Source organism: Salmo salar, chromosome 24 (genome assembly GCF_965601325.2).
Source record: "Salmo salar chromosome 24, fSalSal1, whole genome shotgun sequence".
Classification (NCBI taxonomy): Eukaryota; Metazoa; Chordata; class Actinopteri; order Salmoniformes; family Salmonidae; genus Salmo; species Salmo salar.
The window spans coordinates 46001810-46018308 of record NC_138314.1 but is presented as its reverse complement, the minus strand read 5'-3'; the positions used below and the strand labels follow the sequence as shown (position 1 = coordinate 46018308).

Here is a 16499-nt window from a genome sequence, read left to right as displayed (position 1 = left end):
AGCCAGTCAGTCAGCCAGCCAGTTAACCAGCCAGTTAGCCAGCCAGTTAGCCAGCCAGTTAGCCACCCAGTCAGCCAGTTAGCCAGCCAGTTAGCCAGCCAGTTAGCCAGCCAGTTAGCCACCCAGTCAGCCAGTTAGCCAGCCAGTTAGCCAGCCAGTCAGCCAGCCAGTCAGCCAGCCAGTTAGCCAGCCAGTTAGTCAGTTAGCCTGCCAGTCAGTTAGCCAGTCAGTTAGCCAGCCAGCCAGTCAGTTAGCCAGCCAGTCAGTTAGCCTGCCAGTCAGTTAGCCAGTCAGTCAGTTAGCCAGCCAGTCAGTTAGCCAGCCAGTCAGTTAGTCAGCCAGTCAGTTAGCCTGCCAGTCAGTTAGCCAGCCAGTCAGTTAGCCAGTCAGTTAGCCAGCCAGTCAGTTAGCCAGTCAGTTAGCCAGCCAGCCAGTCAGTTAGGCAGCCAGTCAGCCAGCCAGTCAGTTAGCCAGCCAGTCAGTTAGCCAGTCAGTTAGCCAGCCAGCCAGTCAGTTAGCCAGCCAGTCAGTTAGCCAGCCAGCCAGTCAGTTAGCCAGCCAGCCAGCCAGCCATTACTGCTACAATACATAGATAGAGAGATACCTGTTAGATGTCTTGCTAATAGATGTCCTCTTCTTTCTCTCTCTATCTCTATCTCTCTCTCTCTCTCTCTCTCTCTCTCTCTCTCTCTTTCTTCCTGCCCCCCTCAGATCCACTCTGCTAAGTAGAGTCTAGATGCTTCTGAACAGAACCCTGTCAAACCCATCTGACAACCAAGCCTTACCCTGCGGTGATGTCCGGATAACAGCGTCCCTGTTTGGAAGGGAAACAACAATCTGAACTGTACTATTCAGCAGGGGACAGTACCTTTTTCCTGTTCCTCAGTCATGGATTTCTAGCTAAGAATCCCTCCAGTTGATTGGCTCTTCTTCGCGCTACATTTCCAGGACAGCTTTTTTCATCTCTTTGTATGAATTTTGTAGTCTTTTATTAAAGACGTTACGCCCATTAACGACGAGAAGAGGAATACCCAGGGAGATGCTTTTCTGTTGTTGTTGTCCTTTTTCTCGTCTGCTGAAAACCTTTTTTTTTTTTAAAAACACACCATGTATGTATTCACACCAAGTGAAAACCACAGTTGATGCAAATTGTCCCCGTGACATTTTCAAGATGTATTTTCCTTTCTACAGAAGCTAGGAGTTGTCTGCTGGTTAGCCGACTCGGTTCGAACAGGTGCAACGAACGAGATGCTTTTTCTCTCTTTTAAATAAGCCACCATTTTGTTTACTGGGAACCAGTATACTGTGTAATAGTGTTAATCCTAACCTACAGCAACGTTGGTAGAGATATATGAAGCTAACATTATTTGTAGTGTTTGTTTGTTTGTTTGTGTGTGTAATATTTGTTTTAATACGCTTTTTTTTCTCTTCTTCTTCTATGGTCATTTGTTTGTCTACGGTTATTGCAGATGTGTTCCATATTAACCCAGTTTGGTCGACCCAAGCCTTGACAACTTTACCGCTAAATATGTTCAAAGTGCATTGGATAGATATTATGATGTCATTTTTTTTTTGTGTGTTTGTGTTGATATAAAGCTTTGTGATATTCTACAACAGGAAGAAACCCCTTCTCTCCTCATCCTTTCTCAATGGGACACTTCAGCCACGGGCAGAGAGGTGTGTGGGGATTTTGTGAAGATGGATAATGGCACCCTATTCCCTATGTAGTGCACTACTTTTGATAATCAGTGTTATAAGGCTCTGCCACTAGCCAGTATGTCCCTATGTCCCTGTTAATCAGTGTTATAACACTCTGCCACTAGCCAGTATGTCCCTGTTAATCAGTGTTATAACACTCTGCCACTAGCCAGTATGTCCCTGTTAATCAGTGTTATAACGCTCTGCCACTAGCCAGTATGTCCCTGTTAATCAGTGTTATAACGCTCTGCCACTAGCCAGTATGTCCCTATGTCCATGTTAATCAGTGTTATAACGCTCTGCCACTAGCCAGTATGTCCCTGTTAATCAGTGTTATAACACTCTGCCACTAGCCAGTATGTCCCTGTTAATCAGTGTTATAACGCTCTGCCACTAGCCAGTATGTCCCTATGTCCATGTTAATCAGTGTTATAACACTCTGCCACTAGCCAGTATGTCCCTGTGTCCCTGTTAATCAGTGTTATAACACTCTGCCACTAGCCAGTATGTCCCTGTGTCCCTGTTAATCAGTGTTATAAGGCTCTGCCACTAGCCAGTATGTCCCTATGTCCCTGTTAATCAGTGTTATAACACTCTGCCACTAGCCAGTATGTCCCTGTTAATCAGTGTTATAACACTCTGCCACTAGCCAGTATGTCCCTGTTAATCAGTGTTATAACACTCTGACACTAGCCAGTATGTCCCTATGTCCCTGTTAATCAGTGTTATAACACTCTGCCACTAGCCAGTATGTCCCTGTTAATCAGTGTTATAACACTCTGCCACTAGCCAGTATGTCCCTGTTAATCAGTGTTATAACACTCTGCCACTAGCCAGTATGTCCCTGTTAATCAGTGTTATAACACTCTGCCACTAGCCAGTATGTCCCTGTTAATCAGTTATAACACTCTACCACTAGCCAGTATGTCCCTATGTCTCTGTTAATCAGTGTTATAACACTCTGCCACTAGCCAGTATGTCCCTATGTCCCTGTTAATCAGTGTTATAACACTCTGCCACTAGCCAGTATGTCCCTGTTAATCAGTGTTATAACACTCTGCCACTAGCCAGTATGTCCCTGTTAATCAGTGTTATAACACTCTGCCACTAGCCAGTATGTCCCTGTGTCCCTGTTAATCAGTGTTATAACACTCTGCCATTAGCCAGTATGTCCATGTTAATCAGTGTTATAACACTCTGCCACTAGCCAGTATGTCCCTATGTCTCTGTTAATCAGTGTTATAACACTCTGCCACTAGCCAGTATGTCCATATGTCCCTGTTAATCAGTGTTATAACACTCTGCCACTAGCCAGTATGTCCCTGTTAATCAGTGTTATAACACTCTGCCACCAGCCAGTATGTCCCTGTTAATCAGTGTTATAACACTCTGCCACTAGCCAGTATGTCCCTATGTCCCTGTTAATCAGTGTTATAACACTCTGCCACTAGCCAGTATGTCCCTGTTAATCAGTGTTATAACACTCTGCCACTAGCCAGTATGTCCCTATGTACCTGTTAATCAGTGTTATAACACTCTGCCACTAGCCAGTATGTCCCTGTTAATCAGTGTTATAAGGCTCTGCCACTAGCCAGTATGTCCCTATGTCCCTGTTAATCAGTGTTATAACACTCTGCCACTAGCCAGTATGTCCCTATGTCCCTGTTAATCAGTGTTATAACACTCTGCCACTAGCCAGTATGTCCCTATGTCCCTGTTAATCAGTGTTATAACGCTCTGCCACTAGCCAGTATGTCCCTATGTCCATGTTAATCAGTGTTATAACGCTCTGCCACTAGCCAGTATGTCCCTGTTAATCAGTGTTATAACACTCTGCCACTAGCCAGTATGTCCCTGTTAATCAGTGTTATAACACTCTGCCACTAGCCAGTATGTCCCTGTTAATCAGTGTTATAACACTCTGCCACTAGCCAGTATGTCCCTGTGTCCCTGTTAATCAGTGTTATAACACTCTGCCATTAGCCAGTATGTCCATGTTAATCAGTGTTATAACACTCTGCCACTAGCCAGTATGTCCCTATGTCTCTGTTAATCAGTGTTATAACACTCTGCCACTAGCCAGTATGTCCATATGTCCCTGTTAATCAGTGTTATAACACTCTGCCACTAGCCAGTATGTCCCTGTTAATCAGTGTTATAACACTCTGCCACCAGCCAGTATGTCCCTGTTAATCAGTGTTATAACACTCTGCCACTAGCCAGTATGTCCCTATGTCCCTGTTAATCAGTGTTATAACACTCTGCCACTAGCCAGTATGTCCCTGTTAATCAGTGTTATAACACTCTGCCACTAGCCAGTATGTCCCTATGTACCTGTTAATCAGTGTTATAACACTCTGCCACTAGCCAGTATGTCCCTATGTCCCTGTTAATCAGTGTTATAACACTCTGCCACTAGCCAGTATGTCCCTATGTCCCTGTTAATCAGTGTTATAACGCTCTGCCACTAGCCAGTATGTCCCTATGTCCATGTTAATCAGTGTTATAACGCTCTGCCACTAGCCAGTATGTCCCTGTTAATCAGTGTTATAAGGCTCTGCCACTAGCCAGTATGTCCCTATGTCCCTGTTAATCAGTGTTATAACGCTCTGCCACTAGCCAGTATGTCCCTGTTAATCAGTGTTATAACGCTCTGCCACTAGCCAGTATGTCCCTGTTAATCAGTGTTATAACGCTCTGCCACTAGCCAGTATGTCCCTGTTAATCAGTGTTATAACGCTCTGCCACTAGCCAGTATGTCCCTGTTAATCAGTGTTATAACGCTCTGCCACTAGCCAGTATGTCCCTGTTAATCAGTGTTATAACGCTCTGCCACTAGCCAGTATGTCCCTGTTAATCAGTGTTATAACGCTCTGCCACTAGCCAGCCACTCTGCTGGAATAAATATAGACTTGGAGGACTGGACTGTACGCTTCAATCACTCCAGATCATCCATCCTGTGTTAGAGTGCCTGTACCTACACACACACTGCACTCCCTCTCATGAGTTTGATAGTACAGAAATACAATGTGGTTGTATCGCCCCCTGGTGGTTGAGTGAATGAGTTGTCTGTATATGATGTGTGAGAGCTGAGGATTTGGAAGGTTTTTTCCTCTGTTTAATGCTGGATCAAACTTTCCTTTTCTCCTATATTTTTTTTCTTCTTCATATTGTAATTTTCACCAAATGTTGTTTTATTTATGATCCTCTGTGTAGTTATTATTTCATGTTATGGATATTTACGATTATTTTATTGTATTTCTGCTTATTTAATTTTGTACTAGGTACATAATATACTTCAGTAGTTATCAGATATTAGCCTAACAATTTTTTTTTATACAGGTTTATATGAAAACACTTTCGTGGTACAAGCTAACACTATGAAGTAAAAAATGATGGGCGCGTTCCCGGCCGACTACATTGCAGGTGTTGCATAGCCGATGTCTATCCAGGCATTGTGAGATCTAGCAGGCATCTGTAATTTAGTCAGTCTGGAACGTGGCCATTGACTGATGTCTAGCTTGCCTTGTCTTTGCATTTCTCCGCTCTACATGATACTGTGGTTTACTGTGTAAATGATTCTGTTTTTCCTACCTGTGTTTATCTGTTTTAATTTGGACTGTTACGATGGAATAGAGGATCTGTTTATTACTGAGTTAGTTGTGTTTAAAAGAGAAAGTGACAAAGTTAATAAAAGATTGCCTAAAAAGGGACACTGTTCATGTTTTTTAATATATATATTTTTTTTAAAGTCAGAGATTAACCGTGAAATACCAGAACTATCAAACAACACACATTTCAAACACGCTCACACGGACTGATGTTAGATAACGGTTCAATGACAACCCGCCGGTAATAGCCTATCCACAGTAATTACAGATGGGTAGCAATGAACCTTTTTAATATTAACGGACTGACTTTTTAGGATTTCTTTGAGGGTTTTCATGGTCATTTGTGAAAACAGAAGAAGGAAATAGGTAGTTTTAAAAAAACAAAGAGACAAACAGACGGAAAGAAGACAGCAACGAGAGGTTGAGGATAAAGGTGACGGCGTAAAGGCCAAGAAAGTATAGAAAGGAAGGAGACAGGAAGAAAAAAACGGATTGCTAGAGAGTCGGGCCGGAAAGCTGTAGAGAATCATTGAAAACAAGATCAAGGGTACAAAGGCCTTACACCGTAGTGACATGATGTAATAAGGTACATTGACAAATTTATATACCTATTAACCTGGCAGTTACCTTGGCTGCAGATAACAAAGTTACCTTTGTACAGTACAAAGTATTACAGCTTGTCTTGGATTTTGTTTTGCATCTCTAAATATACTGAACAAAAATAAAAAAATAAAAAAAATATATAAACGCAACATCTAAAGTGATGGTCCCATGTTTCATGAGCTGAAATAAAAGTTCCTCCGAAATGTTTCATACACACAAAAAGCTTATTTAGAGAATTTGGCAGTACGTCCAACTGGCCTCACAACCACAGACCACCTGTAACCACGCCAGCCCAGGACCTCCACATCCGGCTCCTTCACCTGCGGGATCGTCTGAGACCAGTCACCCAGACAGCTGATGAAACTGTGGGTTTGCACATATCCAACAACTTCGCACAGCCATTGAAGAGGAGTGGGACAACATTCCACAGGCCACAATCAACAGCCTGATCAACTCTATGTGAAGGAGATGTGTTGCGCTGCATGAGGCAAATGGTGGTCACACCAGATACTGACTGGTTTTCTGATCCACTTCCTTATCTTATTTTTAAAGGTATCTGTTACCAACAGATGTATATCTGTATTCCCAGTCATGTGAAATCCATAGATTAGGGCCTAATGAATTTATTTCAATTGACCTATTTTCTTATATGAACTGTGACTTAGTAAAATCAGTGTTGCATGTTGCATGTTGCGTTTATAGTTTTGTTCAGTGTAGCTTGTTCTGCGGTATTACCAGCTACAGATCGACAGTATAGGTAAGTACATGTCACGGTTGTCGTCGGTTAAGGAGGACCAAAATGCCGCAGGTATGTGTAAACTCATCTTCTTTATTAAATGGAAAGAAGGAAAACCCAAAATAAACACGTATACAAAAGAAACACACCGATAATAAACAGTCCTGTAAGGCTTGATGCTATACACGGAACAATCTCCCACAATTAAACAGACAAACACACCCAACTAATATAGGACTTCCAATCAAAGGCAACACCACACAGCTGCCTTCAATTGGAAGTCCACCCCAATTAACCAAACATAGACATACAACTAACTAGATCAACATAGAAATACGTAAACAAAGAACAGTGCACAAAAAAACCCGGAATACTTAAATCAAATGCCCTTTTTAGAAAAACACCACCCCTAACCACATAAAACAAATACCCTCTGCCACGTCCTGACCAAAGTACAATACCAATTAACCCTTATACTGGCCAGGACGTGACAGTACATCTCAGTAGTAATAGGCTGTTACAGTATTATAACAAACTGTTAGCTGTTTAATGGTGTCAATAATATTTAACTGCATTGAAACTCTTTAAGGAGCTTGTCTCAATGTTGATCGTCAGTGTTTCTGCTGTAGTGGGAACATGTTGAACATGTTGAACATAATTACATGAATTGAATGTTGCTAATGTCTATATCTTTTTTTTTTTTATTTAACCATTATTTAAATAGCAATCTGCAGTTCAAACAATAGCAAAGCTGTCAATACAACCATCCCAGCTCTGTAGATTTTGCTGCGAAGAGAAAGAATCATTAGATCATTTGTTTTGGTAATGTCCATATGTAGCTTGTTTTTGGTCGCAGGTCCAGGAATGGCTGAAGAATAGCAACATTTAGCACTGCTGGGTGATTTGAAAAGTCAATCGATCAATAATGTAATAACGCTTTTAGCAAAAAATGTTTTATTTAATTTACAATCTCTAGAAACTATCAGAGTAGAAAGGTTGAGAACTTTTGTGAAACATCACAGATTAAAAATACATGGCAAATAGATGTAAAAATTGGATGGTGTTCAGAGATAGATGGGAGGGGTTGAGGGGAGCTGAAGGATGGGACTGGATGGTGTTCAGAGATAGATGGGAGGGGTTGAGGGGAGCTGAAGGATGGGACTGGATGGTGTTCAGAGATAGATGGGAGGGGTTGAGGGGAGCTGAAGGATGGGACTGGATGGTGTTCAGAGATAGATGGGAGGGGTTGAGGGTAGCTGAAAGATGGGACTGGATGGTGTTCAGAGATAGATGGGAGGGGTTGAGGGGAGCTGAAGGATGGGACTGGATGGTGTTCAGAGATAGATGGGAGGGGTTGAGGGGAGCTGAAGGATGGGACTGGATGGTGTTCAGAGATAGATGGGAGGGGTTGAGGGTAGCTGAAAGATGGGATTAAAAACAAGATAACAAATGTAAAATATATTGTGTCCGTAAAATGTATATAGTATAAGCTGGAAGTAGAAACCTAAGTGTTGATGTTCATTAGTTTACTCCAATTAGGAGAGGGGTGGGAGGGTTAGTGGAAAATAATAAAGGAAAATATATTTCAAAAAAGAGAAATGTAACCACTCTGAAATTCAGGATGGAGCTATGGATGCCAGGTCTGACCATCCAAGGTATCTAAATGATAGTTTTAACCATGTTTAGAGGCTATATAGTTTTTGTTTATGATTACATTGTTTACAAACAATGGAATGAAACTAGCTTATTTGGCTTCTGATGGGGGACGGCACTTGAATTAATGAGGCATTTATAGGGGAGAGTGGGGTAAGTTGAGCCAAAGGGGTACGTTGAGCCACCCTTGTTTCTAGGAAACCACGCACAAAATGTATAATTTGACCAAATACTTAGGTAGAGGTCATCATTTCATGGATTCTGTTAGTAAGGAAGAAACCACATGGAAAAAGTGGTAAGCAAGTTAGGTCCAAAAAACAGATTTTCACCAAGTCAAATGAATGTATTGTGTTAGAGGTTTCATGATGCTTCAATCTAAACTTAAGTATATCATTCTAGAATGAAAGTGCATCTTTGTTGCTGTGTGGGCTAATATAGTCAAAATGGGGTAAGTTGAGCCAATATTTGAGCCAATGGCAAGTTGAGCAAATTGAAGTGTTTAACAAGGCCTGGTCTATGTTAAAATAGTTTGTCAGGTATTAAGCCTATTTTAAAAGATGCTTAAAATGATTAACGGGCTCCCAAGTGGCGCAGCGGTCTAAGGCACTGCATCTCAATCCTTTGAGGCGTCACTACAGACACCCTGGTTCAGCGGTCTAAGGCACTGCATCTCAGTGTTAGAGGCGTCACTACAGACACCCTGGTTCAGCGGTCTAAGGCACTGCATCTCAGTGTTTGAGGCGTCACTACAGACACCCTGGTTCAGCGGTCTAAGACACTGCATCTCAGTGTTAGAGGCATCACTACAGACACCCTGGTTCAGCGGTCTAAGGCACTGCATCTCAGTGTTAGAGGCGTCACTACAGACACCCTGGTTCAGCGGTCTAAGGCACTGCATCTCAGTGTTAGAGGCGTCACTACAGACACCCTGGTTCAGCGGTCTGAGGCACTGCATCTCAGTGTTAGAGGCGTCACTACAGACACCCAGGTTCAGCGGTCTGAGGCACTGCATCTCAGTGTTTGAGGCGTCACTACAGACACCCTGGTTCAGCGGTCTGAGGCACTGCATCTCAGTGTTTGAGGCGTCACTACAGACACCCTGGTTCAGCGGTCTGAGGCACTGCATCTCAGTGTTTGAGGTGTCACTACAGACACCCTGGTTCAGCGGTCTAAGGCACTGCATCTCAATGCTTTGAGGCGTCACTACAGACACCCTGGTTCAGCGGTCTAAGGCACTGCATCTCAGTGTTTGAGGCGTCACTACAGACACCCTGGTTCAGCGGTCTAAGGCACTGCATCTCAGTGTTTGAGGCGTCACTACAGACACCCTGGTTCAGCGGTCTAAGGCACTGCATCTCAGTGTTTGAGGCGTCACTACAGACACCCTGGTTCAGCGGTCTAAGGCACTGCATCTCAGTGTTTGAGGCGTCACTACAGACACCCTGGTTCAGCGGTCTAAGGCACTGCATCTCAATGTTTGAGGTGTCACTACAGACACCCTGGTTCAGCGGTCTAAGGCACTGCATCTCAATGCTTTGAGGCGTCACTACAGATACCCTGGTTTGAATCCAGGCTGTATCGCAACTGGCCGTGATTGGGAGTCCCGTAAGGGCGGCGCACAATTGGCCCAGCGTCGTCCGGGTTTGGCCGGTGTAGGCCGTCATTGTAAATAAGAATTTGTTCTTAATTAACTGACTTGCCTAGTTAAATAAAAGTAAAATTAACTAAAAACGAAATACTTCTCTGCTATCTTTAACAGCAAACAATGAAGGAAAGCTAATTACATGGGGGCTAACAGGCAAATATTTCCTTTTTGTTGAAGGAGAAACAGAAAAAGATTGACAGAATTAGGATTATAGATCATACAGTATCATTCAAAGTGAAAAATGCAGCATGTCTTGATTTGATTGGACATCTATCTGTTCTATGTACCGAGCTGTGACGCAAAACGGAAACCTAGCCACTTTCTCGTATCTTAGCAACAGTAACTAGCTATCTAGCTACACAAGGTTTTAGCCAGCTAGCTAACGTTATATCCTGACAACATTGACGCTCAATATATTTTTGTTCTCAGTCATATCTAAGCAATATTCAAAATGGAATTCAAGCCAGATAGCCTTTATTGAAATGATATCTGTTTCGTAAGTTGACGTTGTAACGTTGACCAGGCTCCTCTGTTTGCAGTTTCGTATTAGTAGAAGGCCTGGTCGTGGCTAGATATGTTCGAGTTGCGTTGGGAACAATTGTATCATTTTAGCTAACCCTTTCCTAACCTGCTGCTTAAGTTCTCCTAAACTGTGCTACGAAAAGTCACTTCTGCTAGTAAAAACCTGCAAACCTTCCTTGGGAACAGTCTTGGTTTCCACTAATGCATGGGCTCACAACTCATCTGACCAGCCCAGCAATAGCACAAGTTGGCTAGCTGGCTAGCTAACTGGTTTTACCTTGACAACATTGACCCTCAACATACTTCTTTTGTTCAATTATCTCAGCCACTCCCACAGCAACTCGCCCAAGCCTCCCCCATTTCTCCTTCACCCAAATCCAGATAGCTGATGTTCTGAAAGAGCTGCAAAATCTGGACCCCTACAAATCAGCCGGGCTAGACAATCTGGACCCTCTCTTTCTAAAATTATCTGACGAAATTGTTGCAACCCCTATTACAAGCCTGTTCAACCTCTCTTTCGTAACGTCTGAGATTCCCAAAGATTGGAAAGCTGCCGCGGTCATCCCCCTCTTCAAAGGGGGAGACACTCTAGACCCAAACTGCTACAGACCTATATCTATCCTACCCTGCCTTTCTAAGGTCTTCGAAAGCCAAGTTAACAGATTACCGACCATTTCGAATCTCACCATACCTTCTCCGCCATGCAATCTGGTTTCAGAGCTGGTCATGGGTGCACCTCAGCCACGCTCAAGGTCCTAAACGATATCATAACCGCCATCGATAAGAGACATTACTGTGCAGCCGTATTCATCGACCTGGCCAAGGCTTTCAACTCTGTCAATCACCACATCCTTATTGGCAGACTCAACAGCTGTCACAACTTCCGCCGAAGTTGGTCCCTCTCCTTGTTCGGGCGGCGTCCGGCGGTCGACGTCACCGGTTTTCTAGTTGCCACCAATCCACGTTTTCATTTTCCATTTGTTTTGTCTTCATTGTACACACCTGGTTTCCATTTCGTAATTATTGTTCCCTATTTAACCCTCTGGTTTCCCCCTTGGTTTTGTGCGTGTTTGTTCTGTGTTAAGCTGTCGCTTATATTTTGTGAGCTGGATTATTTTCCCTGTGTGGAATATTTAGTTGTTTTGTTGAGTAAAGTCCTTTATTACTCATTCTCTGTGTCCTGCGCCTGACTCCGTCCCACCTGCTGCACATTGACTCTTAACAACAGCCTTGGTTTCTCAAATTATTGCCTCGCCTGGTTCACCAACTACTTCTCTAATAGAGTTCAATGTGTCAAATCGGAGGGCCTGTTGTCCGGACCTTTGGCAGTCTCTATGGGTGTGCCACAGGGTTCAATTCTCGGGCCGATTCTCTTCTCTGTATCAACGATGTCGCTGTTGCTGCTGGTGATTCTCTGATCCACCTCTACGCAGGCGACACCATTCTGTATACTTCTGGCCCTTCTTTGGACACTGTGTTAACTTTATTTATTTAATTTATTTCACCTTCATTTAACCAGGTAGGCTAGTTGAGAACAAGTTGTCATTTGCATCTGCAACCTGTCCAAGATAAAGCAAAGCAGTTCGACACTTACAACAACACAGAGTTACACATGAAATAAACAAACATACAATCAATAATACAGTAGGAAAATATATATATACAGCATGTGCAAATGAGGTAGTATAAGAGAGGTAGGCAATAAATAGGCCATGGTGGCAAAGTAATTACAATATAGATATTAAACACTGGAATGGTAGGATGTGCAGAGGATGAATGTGCAAGTTGAGATACTGGGGTGCAAAGGAGCAAGATAAATAAATAAATACAGTATGGGGATGAGGTAGATTGGATGGGCTATTTACAGATGAGCTATGTACAAGTGCAGTGATCTGTGAGCTGCTCTGACAGCTGGTGCTTAAAGCTAGTGAGCGAGATAAGAGTCTCCAGCTTCAGAGAGTTTTTGCAGTTCGTTCCAGTCATTGGCCGCAGAGAACTGGAAGGAAAGGTGGCCAAAGGAAGAATTGGTTTTGGGGGTGACCAGTGAGATATACCTGGTGGAGCGCGTGCTACGGGTGGGTGCTGCTATGGTGACCAGTGAGCTGAGATAAAGCGGGGCTTTACCTAGCAGAGACTTGTAGATGGCCCTGGAGCCAGTGGAGAAGGTCCGGTTATTCATAGATTTAGTAGATTTATCCATTGAGATTGATAAGGACCTGCTCCTTGGGATAGATAAGGACCTGCTCCTTGGGATAGATAAGGACCTGCTCCTTGGGATAGATAAGGACCTGCTCCTTGGGATAGATAAGGACCTGCTCCTTGGGATAGATAAGGACCTGCTCCTTGGGATAGATAAGGACCTGCTCCTTGGGATAGATAAGGACCTGCTCCTTGGGATAGATAAGGACCTGCTCCTTGGGATAGATAAGGACCTGCTCCTTGGGATAGATAAGGACCTGCTCCTTGGGATAGATAAGGACCTGCTCCTTGGGATAGATAAGGACCTGCTCCTTGGGATAGATAAGGACCCTTGGTGATGAAACACAACTGCCAGAGTGCTGTGTTGCACTTCTTGCACAAGATAATAACAACTTTGTTGTTTTTACAAGCTAGACTCCTATCTAAACGCTGGGGGGAATATTTCTGCTGACAACGCAGTTACACGCACACGTTTCTGAAATTGTTCTACTAGTGGCGTTGCGCAACCTAAGGAATGCAACCTCTTGTAACTTTCAAATATTTTCAACTGTTGTCTGTTTATTTAAGGCCTATCTCAAGTTATCTCCTATCAAGTATAATCCGTCTATTGATGTTGCTCTTCTACTGATTCTGGGAACATTTACAGTAATAAAGGTAAATTCACCAGGTGTCCACTGGAACTCAGACTGTTATGTCAGCGGAAGAGACAAAAGTGTTCATATTGACGAAACCTCAGAAACTGCAGGTTGAACAAGGTATTATGGGAACACACACACACATATTATACTGTACATTAGAATAGAATACTATACATTAGAATAGAATACTATACAATAGAATAGAATACTATACAATAGAATAGAATACTATACAATACTATAGAACAGAATACTATACAATAGAATATAAATACTATAGAATACTATAGAATAGAATACTATACAATAGAATAGAAATACTATAGAATACTATAGAATAGAATACTATACAATATAATAGAAATACTATAGAATAGAAAACTATACAATAGAACAGAATACTATAGAATACTATAGAATAGAATACTATACAATAGAATAGAATACTATAGAATGGAATATAATAAAACTTTATTGTCCATCCAGGATGGACATGTTTCTTTGGCATCACCTTCCATTTAAAAGGATCACATATACATCACATATACATCATACGCATTTAAACCAGTCAGTCCATCATGTTACATACAATTACAACAATTACAACAATTACAACATACCTGATATATTATGATATGAAGAGTTCCATGGGCGGTATAAGACAGACAAATAAACAAATAATAAACACATCAATTATTCTGTTATTCACATTGATTTAACACCTCCCCGCAGCATTCAGCGTTCTGGATAAACTCAGAGATGTAGCCAGAGCCATACATTTAGAATAAACTAAGACTGTATTACTTTCCCACAATCATTATAAAGTATTGTGTAGACACTACAGTTTTGTAGTTTTAAATTGAGATGTTTATTGAGAAAAAAAAAGAATCATAATCACAATCCTGTTCTTTAATTTTACCTTTATTTAAGTAGGCAAGTCAGTTAAGAACAAATTCCTATTTTCAATGCCAGCCTAGGAACAGTGGGGTTAACTGCCTTGTTCAGGAGGCAGAACGACAGATTTGTACCTTGGCAGCTCAGGGGATTTGAACTTGCAACCTTTCGGTTACTAGTCCAACGCTCTAACCACTAGGCTACCCTGCCGCCCCATAGACATATTTATCAAATAGACATATTTATTTGATACAACCTCAAAAAATAAAACAATAATGTTTTCACTGGTGACCTGCATTAAATGGACATACAAATGTTTACCAGTACTACAACTTAATTACAAATAACATCACAAAATAGAATGAGTTATGATTAAATACAACTTTACTATTACCTAAACAACAACTATCAGCATACTAATAACGTAATGTAGTTAAAAAAAGATAAAATATTGGCTCACAGATTGAAGAGTACGTGAAAGAGATCAGTGAAACCATACAGTATATCTGTATATCTGTTAGACTTATTTTCTGTTGTATTTGACAATAATTAATAGTTAAACAGTGTAGTTATGGAAAGATGCAATATTTATAATTCAGCATTATTGATCAAATATATATTTTTAAACATCTCTATCGAAATTGTGCTCTCAATTATGCAATGTTTTAATTGAAGAAAAAAATGTGTCATGTCATGCTCACGATATATCCAGTACATCTGAGTGATTAATTAATTAATTAATTATTTATTTTATTTTATTTCACCTTTATTTAACCAGGTAGGCAAGTTGAGAACAAGTTCTCATTTACAATTGCGACCTGGCCAAGATAAAGCAAAGCAGTTCGACAACATACAACAACACAGAGTTACACATGGAGTAAAACAAACATACAGTCAATAATACAGTAGAAAAATAAGTCTATATACAATGTGAGCAAATGAGGTGAGATAAGGGAGGTAAAGGCAAAAAAAGGCCATGGTGGCAAAGTAAATACAATATAGCAAGTCCTCCCCTCCTCGATAGCCTCCTTTTGGCGAGGAAGCACAAGTGTATCCTAACTGACTCCTTCACAGAAGAGTTTTGACATCTGCCAGACCCTCTTTGAATCAGCTGTTGCATTGTCATCATGCACACATCTAAAAAATTATTTAAAAAAACCTCTTATCCTTTTATCTATAAAATAAGGGTCTGGTTTTAATCATTTGGATGATGTTACGTTTGATGTTTCTATTACAATCCATGGAAAATATATTGAGGATAATAGATTTAAATGCAATTTTATATTTGTTATGATTATTTGTATCAAATCAACACTTGACGTTTTATGCAAATCAAAGGTTGTAAATAATTAGCACTTGTTTTGATGTTTCTATGACAATCAATGACAAAGTTAGTTGCAAACAAGATATTTAAATGCATTTGTATATGATTTGATCTAAATAATGCATTTAATTCTCTTTATTGCGAAAAAAAAAAAAAAAAAAGATTAAAATGCAATTTTATATGATTTGTTTACTTCTATCAAATCAATACTTGACTTTATCTATCCGGGTCCCAAAACAAAAATATTAACTTTTGAAAGATCCTTCATAGTAATCAGAGAGGAATGAAAATTGTCGTCAACGTTTAAATAGGCTAACGACGAATATCTTTTGAAATGTCTGATATACCTTGGTTGTCAGTAAATGTAGGTAATTATATATATATTTTTTTTAAATATTACGGTCACAAACGCTCTAGATAAACTGTAAACAGTCTAACCAGCTCTGCTAGGGCGAGTAATATGATATGAATGAGATGTTCTCTCATTATGTGTCTACATGTAGCTAGCAAGCTAGCCGACGTTAGCCAGTTAGCTTGGAAGCTTGACTGACGTTGTGAGGAATGCTCGGATCACACAGTGGCGTCAGTTCAGCTAAACTTGGGGTAAGGGCAAAGTGGGTTGTGTAGAAATACCCCCAACAGTTGAAGCTCATTTACTGTACTTCTACACCATTTTAAAAACTCTAAAAAAAAAAAAAAAGCTATTTGGAGAACAACAGACACAAAACAAAATGTCCCTCAGACATTATCACCTCAATATTAGGTTTATATTAGGTTTGGCGTGTACGATGTGGAATGACGTGTACAATGTACTGCTCAACCTCGTCGTACATTGACTCATTTAGCCTACTTGTGAAAAAAAGTGCACGTGGTACAACATGAAATAGATGTACAACACACGGTATCAAGGCCCACTTCAAATACCGACGTCAATGTGAAAGTAACCGGAGCGTCAAACAGCTGAATGTAAATGCAA

The 16499-nt window shown here is 41.1% G+C and overlaps 1 protein-coding gene across 1 annotated transcript in view; it reads left to right on the top strand.

Moving 5' to 3' along the window:
• The window catches only part of LOC106585945 (ras-GEF domain-containing family member 1B-A), a 53998-nt gene extending 48587 nt beyond the window's left edge, over positions 1 to 5411 (top strand). The window contains exon 14 of the mRNA XM_082968735.1: positions 712 to 5411. Within this exon, the coding sequence (XP_082824861.1) occupies positions 712 to 736 (25 nt within the window). The 3' untranslated portion in view covers positions 737 to 5411. The remainder of the gene's footprint in view (positions 1 to 711) is intronic.
• The last annotated feature ends 11088 nt before the right edge of the window (positions 5412 to 16499 follow it).